Source organism: Akebia trifoliata, chromosome 8, assembly GCF_017979445.1.
Source record: "Akebia trifoliata isolate Shusen 1 chromosome 8, ASM1797944v1, whole genome shotgun sequence".
NCBI classification, from domain to species: Eukaryota; Viridiplantae; Streptophyta; class Magnoliopsida; order Ranunculales; family Lardizabalaceae; genus Akebia; species Akebia trifoliata.
Window position 1 is genome coordinate 45,521,960 of NC_141382.1, and position 15,371 is coordinate 45,537,330.

General features: G+C 35.8%; 2 protein-coding genes across 3 annotated transcripts; both read right to left on the reverse strand.

Moving 5' to 3' along the window:
- Nucleotides 1–2,713: 2,713 nt before the first annotated feature.
- LOC147397145 (DEAD-box ATP-dependent RNA helicase 20-like) lies at nt 2,714–13,630 on the reverse strand. 2 transcript variants are annotated; one of them, XM_086452645.1, is made up of 10 exons: nt 13,492–13,630; nt 13,135–13,394; nt 8,376–8,555; nt 8,084–8,245; nt 7,830–7,984; nt 4,781–4,873; nt 4,587–4,672; nt 4,252–4,478; nt 3,329–3,562; nt 2,714–3,162 (listed from the first exon to the last, which is right to left on the reverse strand). In XM_086452645.1, the coding sequence occupies exons 1-10, from the start codon at nt 13,545–13,547 to the stop codon at nt 3,104–3,106; spliced, it is 1,512 nt and encodes a 503-aa protein (XP_086308771.1). In that variant the 5' UTR covers nt 13,548–13,630; the 3' UTR covers nt 2,714–3,103. The 2 variants fall into 2 exon arrangements, with proteins under 2 accessions (XP_086308771.1, XP_086308770.1); XM_086452644.1 differs by having other exon boundaries at nt 13,135–13,409.
- Nucleotides 13,631–14,510: 880 nt separating this feature from the next.
- LOC147397146 (uncharacterized) lies at nt 14,511–15,140 on the reverse strand. The gene has a single exon (XM_086450185.1). The coding sequence runs from the start codon at nt 15,138–15,140 to the stop codon at nt 14,511–14,513; it is 630 nt and encodes a 209-aa protein (XP_086306311.1).
- Between the last annotated feature and the right edge of the window lie 231 nt (nt 15,141–15,371).

The following is a 15,371-nucleotide window of genomic DNA, read 5'->3' on the forward strand; positions in this document are numbered from 1 at the left end:
TTAAATTTAAAATTTGAAAATCAAGTCACATTTTTATATTTTCAAACCTTAATCATAGGAAGTGAAATTACCAAATTACCCAAGGGTAGGAACAAGATACAAGTGGGAGGAAACAAAAGAAAATGTAAATTGTGCAAAAGGATGTGGTCCAGCTTAACTGGTTGTGTTTCAATTCCTTTTTGTCTCTTATTTTAATCAAGCAAAGGAAAGGAAAGAGGAAAGATTAAACATGGGACCCTCTCCTTATGTCAAAACTAGAAAAGGAAGAGAGAGGGAAATAAAAAAAATACTTGTTATTTGGTTATCTATCCTCTAGGATGAAATCCTTCATATTAAACTGAAGCTTTCATATTTCAGTCCATGTACACTCTTGTTTGGAATAAATAAAGTCTATTTTTTGAAGGAAATTGGTTCCACTTTTTCTCTTTGGATGATTTGAAGTGGTGGTGAATTAATGGATTAAATACATTTTTTCAAATATTGACACTAGATGTAGTATTTTTGCATGGATGAAATAGGGTCCACAGTTAGCATTGTAGGACAACAGGAGCAATTTAGACTTGTGTGCAAGAGATTTGTTTGCTGACTCAAAATCTCGCTTGATCACAACTAAGGACTAGACTAGGCATCACTTTTCAATGGTTGACACATGTAGAGACTATACCAGATGTGTTTGAATCAATTTAAGTGATCGACCGTTATTCCTCCAAGACTTATTAAGGAGTTAAATTCTCACTAAGTGCATATGTCAATTACTTTGATTTAGTGAAGGTGCTAACTTGCAAAGTTGGTTAAAACTTGTAAGTGTTTGATACCACGACTCGGGTTCAAAAGCTACATTCACCTATTAATTATTGACCACTAATCTCATTTGCTTCATCGGGGAAAAATACAAAACAAACAACTTTGATTTACCAACCATGAGGCCACATGTATGACTATTTCATGGTTATATTGGATAATTGACATTGTACTTAAGTGAAAACTGTAATTAGTGCAAAGTGGCTCAGGAGTTTAGTTGTTTTAAAAGATGCAATTCAAGTAAACATGCTAAGGCAGTATTTGTTTGCGCTATTTTTCAACACTTATTGCTGAAAAAAATTAAATTTGGCATTTTTTGTCAAAATAGCGCGCGTTTGTTTATTCTATATTTTCAGCTCTTATTGCTAAAAATAAGTGAAAAAAATTCAACACTATTTTGATGCTGAAAAAAAGTGTTGAAGCGGTAAGTACTTCGTTTTTTTTGACATGGATAAGTATGCCCTTTGTTTTTTTGAGTATGGACAAGTATGCTCTTATTCTTAAAAGGATATTACCTCTTATATCCCATGAATAAGTATATAAGCACCCCACAAATTAATAAACCCACACCATGGTTAAATTATTTTGTCTTATATGGGTTAAAAGTTTTGGAATGAGTTGATTTTTGGTGAGGATGATCTCCTCATTAGTATATAAACATCCTACAAATTGATAAATCCAAACCATGACTAAATTATTTTGTCTTATATAGGTTAAAAGTTTTGGAATAAGTTGATTTTTTATGAGAATGATCTCTACAATGAGGAGATCATCCTCACCAAAGCACATCCTGAAACTTCTAACCCTATCAAAACAAGTTCAAGAATCGTAAATCGTCCATTTTTTTTTTTTTTTGAAAATTATTTTTGACGAGTTAGAAGTTTCAAAATGGACTAATTTTGGTGAGGATGATCTTTAGACCATATAGACCATCCTCATTAAAAATTTACTCATTCTAAAATTTTTAACCCATATAAAACAAAAAAAAATTGGCTATGATGTGGGTTGCCCTATTAACTCGTAGAGTGCTTTTATAATTACACATCCTTCATTTCCATCGAAAATTATTCATCCAAAATTAAGTTCTATTAATGTTGATTTCAAATTTTTGTAACTTGTATAACATTATTATTTTAATTTGAAATTTGTGGGCTTTTATAAATATAAATTATTATTTATAAATGAAGATTTGAGTATTATTTATTATTTAAAAATAGATTGTATTTTAATTTTATAAGAAATAATATATTTTATTGTGTTTGATAAGAACTAGGCATTTGAAACATGCCAACAATGTATAATATGATTGTAAAGGTAACAAAGACAATTTACCAGTTTTAACAATATGTAACAAACATGATTCAACATCTAAACAAACAACTTTTTCAGCACTTAAATTCAACGCTTATAAGTTTCAACGCTTAATGCTATTCAGCACTTATTTTTTTCAGTTTAACAAACACCCTAGTAGATGCATTAAAATGCATTATATTCAAATAACTTTCTCTAAATCCATGTTGAGATCATGTACACTCATCATAACCTCATTAACATGTGCTCCTCATGATTATAGAACCACCATTGCCACATAATTTTACATGCTAATGAGAAAAAAAGTGAACGAGATCTATGCATCATTATTAAGGCATCAATCCTCTTATACCACTCAAGTATTTGCAATGCAAGGCAAGTAAAAAACTATTGCCTCCTATAACAACTAAGCTTACCCATCAAACTTCTTTGGAGCCCTTGATTTACTAAGATTAACTATTCAAACCCCAAACCAATATTTCTCCCTAATTCAGACTCAATAGCGCACGTGCAGACACCTGTAAAAATGCAAATAATAACATTTGACATTTTTTGTAATTAAGAGAAATCATTTGTGGCGTTAACGGGAATAACAACTCAATAATCAACCTTCACAACATCAACTTGACTAATAGTCCAACTAAAAAAAAATGTTACAGAATTGAGAAATGTGTTCTTTCTTTCTTTTTTTTTTCATTCTTCCTTAATAACAGTTAAAAATGTGTAGTTGTTCTATCTTACAAACTGCATATATTGGCGCACCCAATTCATCAGGGTATAGCCTTCAAGTTCCACTCTCTTATATAGTTATATTGCCCATTATGTCTTCCCTGCATGCAAAGGCGATTTCAAGAAAGAACTTACTTGAGGACCCCACCAACAATGGGTCATAATCGATCTATAAATACAAGCCCCGATGACTGTGATTGAAGGGGTAAGACTCTCTTTTGCTTCTCTTTATAGCCTTTCTGTTCTCCCACATATTGGTCTATTAGCTCCAAGGGCGACCACCACCAAAACCCCTCCCACGATCGCGGAAGCCTCCGTGACCTGATTGATAATAAGTACACCTTTTAGACAACATTACGAAGTAAAGAGACTGGTCTGTATATTGCAGCCTAATGTATCATGCAAGGTTTAAAATTTTGTCTCAAGGTAACCACCTGCCATTTTTTTGTCTCGAACGAAAATATAAACTCTACTAGAACCAACTAACCTGATGGGGGAGGAGGTGCACGGCGCCCCATTGCCGCCAGTTCAGAACTGACCTTCTGTCCTGCTTCCTCAAGGATGCTAATAAGTTCTTTAGCAAATCTAGCATTTGCAGCTGTGAAGAAACTATATGCAGTTCCTTTGGCCCCAGCCCTGCCTGTTCGACCAATACGGTGGACATAGTCTTCTAGTGATCCCGGGAAGTCATAGTTGATCACGTATTTCACATCCTTCACGTCTGCCACCACCAAATGAAAATGACCGAAAATGTATTCTCAACTTCTTGTCAAAAAGAAAACAAAATATACATAAACAAGGTTATTCCATTTTCCAAAAATTTCGCATTGTCATCTACTTGAATCATACTCCTAATTTTTTTTTATATCGGAAATGGTCGTGGAGACCAAACCCAGGTGGAGTTACAAAGGAAAAGAGAAAAAAAAAGAAAGACACTTAAGGATTCCCCACACGATTACAAACCCAATCCCATCTACCCAAGAAATCCTCAAAGAAGACCCCCCTAGCTTCCACAAACACCGAACTCCAATGGAAGATAAGGCCAAGCACATCAACAAGTTCCCTCACCTTGTTCTCGAAGACCCTATCATTCCTTTCCTTCCAAACTCCCAAACAGACGACAAAGGGGACTAAGCTCCACAATTTCCTCTTAAAAGCAGAGAAGCCCACACCCAATTTAGCCCAACTCTTGAAAAACTCCCTCTTAACATCATCATCAAAGCCTTATAGAAGCCATTGAATAACATGGCTTGTACGAGAAAGGTCCAAGGCACCACAATTCTGCCTCGAACTCCAACATAGACCATTTATAACCATAATATGCACGTCATGCCAGATCAGCAAAGATACTGTACAACAATACGATTTGAAAAATCCAGTATCATGATCCATGTGTGCATGTATACATACCCAAACCACGTGCAGCGACATCTGTAGCAGTCATTATAGGACTCTTGCCAGCCTTGAATTCCGAAAGAACCCAATCCCTCTCTGCTTGACTCTTATCTCCATGGATCGATAGTGCTGGCCAACCGTCCATGCGAAGCTGCCTAGTTATCTGGTCACATCCTTTCTTGGTGTCCATGAATATTAGAATTCGGCTACCATCCATGATATCATCAAGTAGCTTCACCAATCTGAAATTACAAATACAAACCATCATTCCGATGCATCAAATCACGTAATTACAGAAAAATGGAACAAATAAATAGATTATTATCAAAGGACTGTACATTTTGCCCTACTTGTTATACTTCTGATTCTCCGAAACAATATCAACATGTTGACAAATTGCATGGTTAGCTTTTAAGTCTATGGAACCAATGACCACCTATGGCAAGTGCAAGGGAAGCCGATTAAGTAATATATAACGTATGTGATTCAGCATAGAAATGCTCCTCGCAGGAGTCCATACATCAATAAAGTCAAAAGAGATTACCTTGTATGGATTGTAGAGGGACTGCCTTGCAAGTTGTTCGACCTCCTTGGGCCAAGTAGCACTCCAATACAGGGTTTGACGGTCTGGGCGAATCTGAGTAAAAAATAGTAATTGAATAACAGCCCGAAAAATCCCAAGCCTAGCCTCCTAAAGCTTAAAATTAAATTTAAATTCGAAGAATACAAGGTTCATGCCTGTCAAAATTTATGTTGTTTGTATAACCAGTCAAAGCAACCAGTAATAGTTAAATAGTCAAGTCCATTTAAAATTTCTATTGAATTAGATTTGCTTTCTGGGTTCTGTTAAACTGGAAATAGTATTCCGTTTCACAAGCCCAGCTCAAAATAAAAATTCCTTTATTGAAAGAAAACTTCTAAAATGATTCCAGAACCCAGATTAATTTATCAAATCTTCTTTTCGACAAGACAAGCCACTTGAATTATTATGATACAAAATAATATTAATTTTATAATAAAAGGTGAACAAGTACCATAAATGCCAAGATACAGACCTCATAAGAAAATGTTGCTATAGAAAAGCTTGATTTAGTGCTGTAATACTTCTTTGTATTCTAAGGCAAATAAATAGGAAATAGAAGACAGACAGATATGTTGCAATTATGAGCTGCATTCACTTACAAAGGTCAAACAACCCTTAACATATCCAAATAGGTCCCGAAAATAAAAACAAGAAGAAAAGGAAAAGACACGTAAAAGGTAATATTTCACATACAAAATTCATAGAACATTAAACTTGCTGAGGATGTCAAATATTTAACTAGGATTTGACCAAGCTACCAAAAAGGAAGACACATAAGAGGTTATATTTGATGTATCATCTCCATTTAGTATCCATAATGGCAGTTTAGGAGGATTACCTGTTCCTAAGAGATTAGCATTGGCAATAGTAACTTCTATGATTCTAGCAGAAACTTCATAAGAGGGAACATTGAAGACCACTCGTGTTTCTGGAATGCAAAATGAAGCTAAGGCGCAAAAAACTTGGACATAAGAAGGCATCTAAAAAAGGTTACCCTTGAAAGGACACAACTTGAGCTTCACTTCTTGGATAACAGACAAAAGGATTTATCGAATCACATCTTTGGATCCTATTTTCTTTATAAGTACAAATTTCATTAAAAAGAAAAGAGAAATAAGTAGGACCAAGATAGAATATATTGAACAAGACGCTAGTAAAGGCATGCATAAAGAGGAAAACCCAGTAAAAAAATTGATGGTAAGGAAATACCCCAAAGAGACCATTTCCATAACCTTGGTTTTATTATCCACAATAATGGAGAGATGGAAGAGGATGTTGTTCATTGAATCGGAGTTAGATGGTTAAAGTGGAGGTGTACTTTTGGAGTGCTATGTGATCGATGCCTCACCATCAAATCAAAGGAAAATATTATAAGATGACAGCAAGACCAGCTATACGTCATGGAGATGAACGATGGGCAATCAAGAAACAATGTGTTAATAGATTGAGCATAGCAGAGATGCAGATCCTGAGATGGTATAGAAGATAGGATTGAAATAACCACATTTGTGAAAATGTAAGTGTAGCCCATATGTGATAAAACTAAGGCACGTAGACGGTTCTAAAAGAATGAGAGGATGACTACAAATGATTTGGTTTGAGGTTGTTAGAGTGGATAATAACAAAAGATATGGATTAAAACAAAATTGAATGGAGTAACAAGATTCATTCTGCTAATCTCATATTTATGATGATGATGATGATAAGAAGGTTGAGGAGACCTAGCAAGGAGCTACAACAAAAGAAGACCATGCTACCGCAATAATAATCAGCTCCCATTTAAAACCAAAATCTTCAAAGAAAAACCCTTTACATTCCAAACATTTGACCTATTGAAATTAAAAAAATTACATCAAGAGTGATTGAAATAAACCCTTTCCTATGAGTGGACTCATAGTTTTCCCCCTTTAAATGCCCCAAAGAGTCAGAAAAAGGAGAATCCTCCAAGTGAGCCTCCCTTTAGGAGAAAAAACATTGGCATGCAAACTAATAAAAAGATCACTAAACATAGCTAGAAAAATCCAGTAAACGACAAAATGATTAACAAAACCATCCTGGAAAACTCTAGCAAGATCCCAATGAAGGAAGAAGTAGTTAGCAGATTCACCATTCAACTATACATAGTACAGAACTCCATAATCATTCATTGCCTATGGATCAAGTGGTCAACAATGAGAGAGTCGCACGTGCTGATACTAGCCAACAGAGTAGCAACCAAGAAATCTCACAATTATTCATATTTATGCGGAAATCGAAATCCCAACCCCTCACCATTACAAATCATGAAGTTCAAAACTTGGTGGAGAACATCGAGGGATATTGATCCTAGAGAGGAAGGTTGCCACACCAATGATCGTCCAAAATCTAACTGTCAAATCTACCTACAAGGAACCAAAGATCTTGGCAAAACCATGATAAACAGTAGACATACCTCATCTACAAACTCCCGTAGAAGCAGGATAAAGACGATTATCAATTGCAATACTTGCGACCATAGACTTCAAAAGGTGAGAGGCTTCCTTGTCTTTCTTGGTAAAAGTTAAGGCCTAGAATGGTGTTTAGGCCTAGGATGTTCTCTTTAATCCATCTAATAGTTAGACTCCAAATCAATCTTACAAGCAATCATAAACTGCATGGGTTGAGGGTCCAAAATATTAGCTTCTCCGTCTGCTACCCCAATTTGGCCCTTGTCTACCTTATCCTCTATTTTTTCTTCACCATTACAATCTATCACTGTTTTACATTTATAGGCTCTAATCAGTTTCATGACACCTTCCAAGTTCAAACCACCTCTATTCACCAAATAAGTAGTATAGTCACCAACACGTGAGGTCATTAAATTCCCTTGCAAAACCAAGGTATAAAAGAGTAATTGACCACATGGATATTGTTACTGATCATGTGAAACACATTCAAACTGCAACATTGTGAAATGCGTCCCTATCTTTATGACACAAAGAAAGACGATCAGGACAAATTTTGCATTTAAAAAAAGGTAACAGAAGCAGACCTGGGAAACAATTTTCTTTATTTGGGGTTCAAAACCCATGTCTAGCATTCGATCTGCCTCATCCAAAACAAGGTAGGTAACCCTTCGCAAGTTTGTATGATGGGATTCTAACATATCAATCAGCCTTCCGGGTGTAGCAATTACAATTTCAACACCTAAATCAGAAAACAAATAATAATAATCATTTTCCACCCCAAGCTATTCAGTTAATAAAATATATTAGTGAAGTTATCATAAACTTAAGAGAAACACACCTTTCTGAAGATCACGAACTTGAGGTCCCTTTGGAACCCCACCATATATACAGGTATTCTTGATTCTTGATGAAGCCCCAAATTTAGTAGCTTCTTGTTGTATTTGAACTGCAAGTTCACGGGTTGGGGCTAACACTAAGACAATGGGACCATCTCCAGGAGCTGAAAATATAGATGCACCAGAAAAGTTAGACCCAAGCAAATAACAGAAGCTATAGTAGGCACAGAAAATATGAAGGGAGTAGAACAAATATTCCTAAATATTTAAACGATAAGGAATCAATTTGTATACCTAAAAATGGTTGAGCATTAACATGGACAATGGCTGGCAGTAAATAGGCAAGTGTCTTTCCAGAACCTGTTTCAGCTATCCCAATGAGATCACGACCCTTTAAAGCCATTGGCCATCCTTGAGCTTGAATAGGGGTAGGCTCAACAAAGCCAGCTTTCAGAACTTCGTGGATGACATAATCTTGAATCAAGAAGGTATATTGTAACAATTAGTCTCTTCAGAAAATAAAATGAAGGTGAAACATAATCCATAATGTGAAACAAAAAAAATGTGAAAAGGCGAACAAGGAAATTGTAATTTACAGCATCTCCGAAAGGGTAACTTTATCCAAAATTTTCTGACCTAAAAATTAAAATAGCTAATATGCCTAATAAAAACAATTAATACTAAAGCAGTAGCTTCTTCCAATCAAAACCATAGCAGAAAGAGATGGGAAGTGGAAGGAGGGAAGGGGGGGTGGGCAAAGCAATAAACAACAGATCGTAGTCATTTTCCCAACATCTTACTCAACCCATTTTTCAAATACAGATGTGTTGAACGAGGTGCTTCAATGACCTAAAATGTGAGACATAAACATAAAGATGAGGGGTGTAAGCCTCAAAAGTATGCATTTTTTAAACATAGTCAATGCCTTATGCCAAAAATTGTGTCAATAACATGAATCTCATTTCACCAGTCAACTTAATCTACAGTTATATCTTTTGTCACGGCATTTAATTTCGGATCTTATTGGAGGCACATCTCTACTTTAGTTTAGCCATCAAGCATTAATTTTATGATTCACAACCTCACCACTCACATCATCTTTATGGACAATTGAAATAGATAACCGAACTGATGTCTTTGGGGTATTCATTCCCATCAATCTTAACTAGTGTTTCATCCCTATGGGTATCCTTGATAAAACTGCACTACATATATTTTGTTGTGGTCCTATCTCAAAAACCTTGGTTTCTAAGATATACCGTGATAGTGCTAGTTTTGCATTAACTCCCTTTCTAGTTCTATCAACAAACACTATACGTACAAAGAACATAAACCACAGTCTCCCTTTTTTATATTAAAAGTTGACCTATCCATAACCATGGAAAAATGTACGACTCGGGAGCAATTGTCACCAAGTAGGTGTTCGGGAATAAGTTGGCAAGGGGATTAGGAAAAAAAAAAAAAAAAAAGGCTATTGTTAGGGTTGTATAATTGTTCAGACTAAATGGTGTTCCCATGTTATATCTTCAAATCCTATATTAAACTAGAAATAACTCACCAAACCCCAGATTGTTATCATCCATACATTCACAAAAAAGTAATCACTAGTCCACAACACACTCAAGGTTTATTGTTCAAAATATAAAAATATTATAATCATCAATCCAAGTTCTATCATCGAATCCAATGTCATCTTCATTCTCTGATGCTTCATCGATAAAATGCCTACCATCATCTTCATCAAGATTATGTCTTCTTAAGCATGCACTGTCTTAGACTAGATTTGAGAAGACTAGAATTTTATCTAGGATTCTATGTTGATATACCTGAGATTACTAAAATAATATGGAAATTCCCCATTTTTGTTTTTCTCAATTTAATTGGTGACTATGAATGTAATCCTATTCCATGAAACTCCATAGACTTGCCACCAATTTTTTTTTTAAGTTATTGATCCAACAAAAATATCCTTAATAATGTCAACATACTCGCTCGAAAATCCTTGTATCCCCTAATATCAACCAAATTAACATTCAAGGAATTTCATCATATGATTTTCCAAGTTATAAAGACCATATTTCGATTATTTCTCCTTTTTTTTTTCAAGAACTTCTCCTTGACTTGTTCTTGTTGTCAACTAAGAAAATTGGTACAGCTACAGAGTTTGTAGTAGGATTTGGGGAGAGTTATTCATGGGATTAAGGTTTTCGCAGAAACCTGAACGACTACGAGATAGATTTTGTTACGAGTATCTTAGGTTGTCTAGATATAGTCACTACCCTTTCTCTAAAGGAGGACAAGAGATTATGGAGTTTTGAAGATAAAGGGGGGCCTTCTCTACCATTCACACACCCCCCCCCCCCCCGCCCACACGCACACACAAATCTCTTCATAATTCAATTAATATCCATAGGGCCTAACCCATTATGCTAGTTATCCATGGAGTGTAACATTTCCAAATAGTTTGATCTCACAACCAAAATCATTATTATCCCCACAAATGTGATAAACACCTTGACTTTAGTTTTTCCAAAACTAAGATAGATAGTACTTGCAGCTATACAATTACAAATCATATCAACCATCTCCTAATGTTAGCCATGATCAATTGCTCATATTTTGGCCAATTACAACTATGTGAAGTGATGTTTACATATATCTATACAGGAAAACTTCCCATGGTTTTCTAAACTTCATACAAATGAAATACACATTTATTATAACAAGAGAGCACCAGAAATGATACACATGGTACCACATAACTGACTTAGCCAAGTCATTTCCAAGTTCAGCTAAGTTTGAACCAACTCGGCTAAGTCAAATCTTCATATAATTCTTATATTTAATGCATCACAACCTCTTACCTCATCCTCAACAACATTAAAAAAAATAATAATAATAAATAAAAAACCTTCTATGATCTCTGTAGATGCAACTTTCCCTTCAACCTCAACCATCTCGAGATCATCAATGGACGAGCTTTAATTTACTATAGACAAGATCTTTCATTCTTTAGTTGTCACCTTGGGGGCACCGGTGTGTTGCATGTCAAAAAATATCCAATGCCTAAGTCAATAACTCGCAGAATTCACTAAAAGACCTCTCTTATGATCTTTTATTGGCTATTTATAGAGTTACCTTCCTTATAGCAATTTCCTTACATTGTGATTCTCCCACGATCCTTCAAGAGATCTCAGGGATCCACAACTATCCACATCTGAGATTTTCACTATTAGTTATGCCCTAAGTCTATTACATTTCCTTTTCACTTTCTCACGTGCAAAGCATAATTCATGTCTCATATGCCGGATCATTCAATCTGACATAACAATCAATCCTTATCTGGGAGTGTATTGGATGGGCCACATCCAGTCCCAATGTACCACTTTTCCATTCACTTGATTTGTGCAATATCATTTGGATCATAGTCTTACCCCAACTTGACATGAATCTTGACATGATGCATTTACAATTAGGATTCAATCACAAATTTTTAGCTATAAAATTCCAAATAGGTGCTAGTTCATGCCATTGTTCTTGACAAAACGGTGAGAATGACACCATAGGAAAACTATAATCACAACTCATGGATGTTCCATACCTCAACTAATGCAATGGGTACAAGAAATCTACCTAATACAAAGCTTCTAACCTACAAGCCCAAATTTTTATCAATAATATCACACCCCCCCCCCCCCCCCCCCCCCCCCCCCCCCCCCGAAAAAAAAAAAAAAAACCTCTTAACTAATCATATTTGTGGAAATCATTTTCATCACGCCATGAGATAAGGACACATGTCCTCCCCAGCCACACTGGTCCGACCTTAACCTCAGGCACTTTGGTTCAGAAAACTGCAAAATTGGTCAAGAAGTAAGATCACTCAAGTCAGAACAATGAGATAGGTCTGGACAATCATAAAATTGAATCGAACGGGAAGGAGCATGTCAAAGTAAAGGTCGATTAACACAGTATAACAAGACAAAAGCAAGGCATGACCATGAACCGAATCATTGCATTTAATGCAGAATCTGCAAGTACGTATTGAAGCAACACTGATAGCGACGTTCTCTGACTCACCAACCCTCAAACAGTAAAATCAGATTAACTCAGTAATTAATGCATTGAGACACTTTAAATCAAACTCAAGTGCTACCATTAATGAGATGTGGGTGCGAGACCCAAGAGTGTAGCCAGCTCATGCCCTACTCGACAAGACACCTGGACGAGCCATGTGGTGACACATGTCCCGTACTCAGAACTATAAACCCCCTTACTCAAAGTGCGAAAGGGGAGAGGAAAAAAACGAGAAGAAAGACATGTTTAAATCTGAATTCGCTCTGCAATTTATTCATCATATTCCTCATTTTCATTCAAGCATTCGGCTGTTTCTCTTTCATCTAGATTTCTGACATAATCATTGGAGGACTTTTGGTAGGCACCACACCGAGGCCCCATCCTTCTCCCTCCAACTATCCAAAGATAGGAGCTCAACCATGACAGCAGCAGCTGAGGAATACGAACAAAGGACCAACTATCGAAGGAGCAGAGTTGGAAAATCATGATTCATCAAACTTGATCAAGGACTTAGTAAACCTCAAGGAGTGGGGTCTAAAAAAACCATCCACAATCTCTATTTCACTACAAATCTGTTCTCTTAATGACATGCCGCCTCACAATTTCAGAATTGAATTTAAACCCAACAAAAGAACATTTTTAAATTCTCACTAAAATATACCTAATACAAAGCTTAGCCAAACCTACAAGCCCAAATTTTTATCAATAATACCACAGACCCCCCAAAAAAAACCTCTTAGCTAATCATCTATATTTCACTACTAATCTGTTCACTTACCGACACCCCTCACAATTTAAGAATCGAATTTAAACCCAACAACATAACATTTTTAAATTCTCACTAAAAGATACCATTATTTCAAACAAATATTATTCAAAAAACCAACATTCCTAGAAACCGAAATATAATAAAAACAAATGAAATTTAAACCAAACAAACAATAAAAAGGGGGCAAAATCAAGCAAGAAAATGAAATACCCGGAAATCCAAGGTCACGAAAATCCCCAACAGGCTTGGGCACATCTTTGCCCTCAACAGTTATCTGTCTCCTGGTTCTATAAGACTCGACTTCAGTCTCGCTCATTGCGGCCACAGAAGGAGACTCGACATAGAAATTCTTCTCAAATGGGGTCAACCCATCCAAGTCAATCTTCTTGGGTGATGCAACAATGTCGAATTCTTTCTTACTCGAAGACGAAGACGACCGCCCAAAGCTTCCTTCATATCCGCCACCACTACTGAAACCCGAATCTCTGAAAAATATAAGAGAATTTGAAACCCAATTTTTTTTTTTTTTTTGGCGTTTGGGGTAAGAAGAAGAGAGGGTGACGTCACCTTTTTCGGTCTCTGTAAGAACCAGGATCGCTGGACCTGCTGTCGTAGTGGCTCATGTGTTCTTCTTTCTCTTCTTCAAGTAGCAGTTTTCAAAGAATAAGGGCTTCCTTCTTCTGTCGTTAATGGGTTTTTGCTACAAAATTATGGTTTTAAAACTCGGTTTTCCGTCTCGTCTCAGCCGAGAGATAAATGGTTTAACTCGGTAAGGTTCATTGCAGCTTCTATTGCCACACCAACATTTACTAAGAGCACCCAAAGATGTATGCTTCATATTTTAATATCATTTGAATTGAGGTGCTGTTAGTAAAAGTTGGCGCTACTATAGAATCTCTACATATTTACATTCAAATAATCATTTGCAAAGATTTCTTAGATCACAAGTGGATTTAGAGATGTCGGTGGGTTGAATCAATTCCTAAAGGAATCTGAACCAAAATCGTTAAATTTTATTGGTTTAGATTTCGGATCTCAAATTAATGAAATCGAAACCATAAAAAAAAAGAAAAAAAATTCTTTAATGATTTCGATTCTTCTTACTAGAGACTAAATTTTAATTAAGTCCACTAAAACGAGATTTCGATTTTGGTTTTGCTCTTCATTTTGCTTTAAATAAATAGGCACCCATTGACACCCCTAGTGGAATAAAAGATGCTTGATCATAAACTCACATTTTAATTAAATAATAATTATTTAAAATTAATTATTATTTTTAAATATAAAAATTAGTAAAGTTTTGTTAATTTGATCGATATATATATATTTTCAAAATGTCAATATTAGATATCAGACAAGTCAGATCGGATGATTCAAATAAAAAATCTCACTCATTCGAGTATACCAAGATGATTGACTGGTTGATTTAACTCGTTTAGGCCAATTTTTAGAATTGCAACAAAAGAAGGCTTTAAAGCTAGGAACCTTGTCTTGTCTCTCACTCATTAAGATATCGAGTTGACTTGTCTATGAAACTTTTTTTTTTTTTTTGAAAGGTCAGCAGGGTGAAGGCAAACCCAGACCAGCTACAACTTTAAGAAAGGAAAATCCTTACAATCCTTATCAATGATAGAACCGAGGTTACAAGGTAGAACTCCACTATCTGTTTCAGAACATTCCATAGAGTCTTGAGAGGATGGAAGATAATCTGCCACTTGGTTAGTTTCCCTGAAAACATGGTTGAAGGTGTACTTGTGAAAACTAGGAAGGAGCCTTTTAATGGAAAGGATTAAGTGTATAACACTCCATGGAGTACTCCATCGGTCGTTAAGAAAATTGACAGCCATTAATAAGTCTGCTTGAACCTGAATGTTGAGGTAACCTTTTGTGATACACAACTTGAGCCCTTCAAGGATAACTTGTATTTTGTGATAAATGATTGAGAATGGGTTCACCCGACGTGCAATAGCAGCAATTACCATTCCTTCATGGTCTCGAATGATAGCTCCAAGACCACCTCGAGTGTCCGAGAATGAGCCATCAGTGTTGAGTGCCCACGTGCCAATGTTTGGCTTTGGCCAGGAATAATAAACTCTCCTAGGCTGAGAGAATATCGCATTAAATTCCCAAGCTTGAAGGAAATACCGATTGTAGTTATTATCCTCGATCTCTTTCAAGGAATCTTCAAACTTTAACCGAATTTCTTCTTGAATCATAGAGACAATAGTGTTGTGGTTGTTAAATTTGTTATGAAATATCCTGTTGCACCTCTCTCTTCACAAGTGATAGATGAAGGCACAGAAAATAACTTTTTTGATATCTTGAATTGTTGAGTTGTCTTTGAAGTTAGATGCGGCCCACATCACCACTTCTTCCCAATTGCCCGAGGTACGATTGTGCATATATCTCTTAAGGATTTCAGTCCATAGTTACCTAGAATAGGAGTA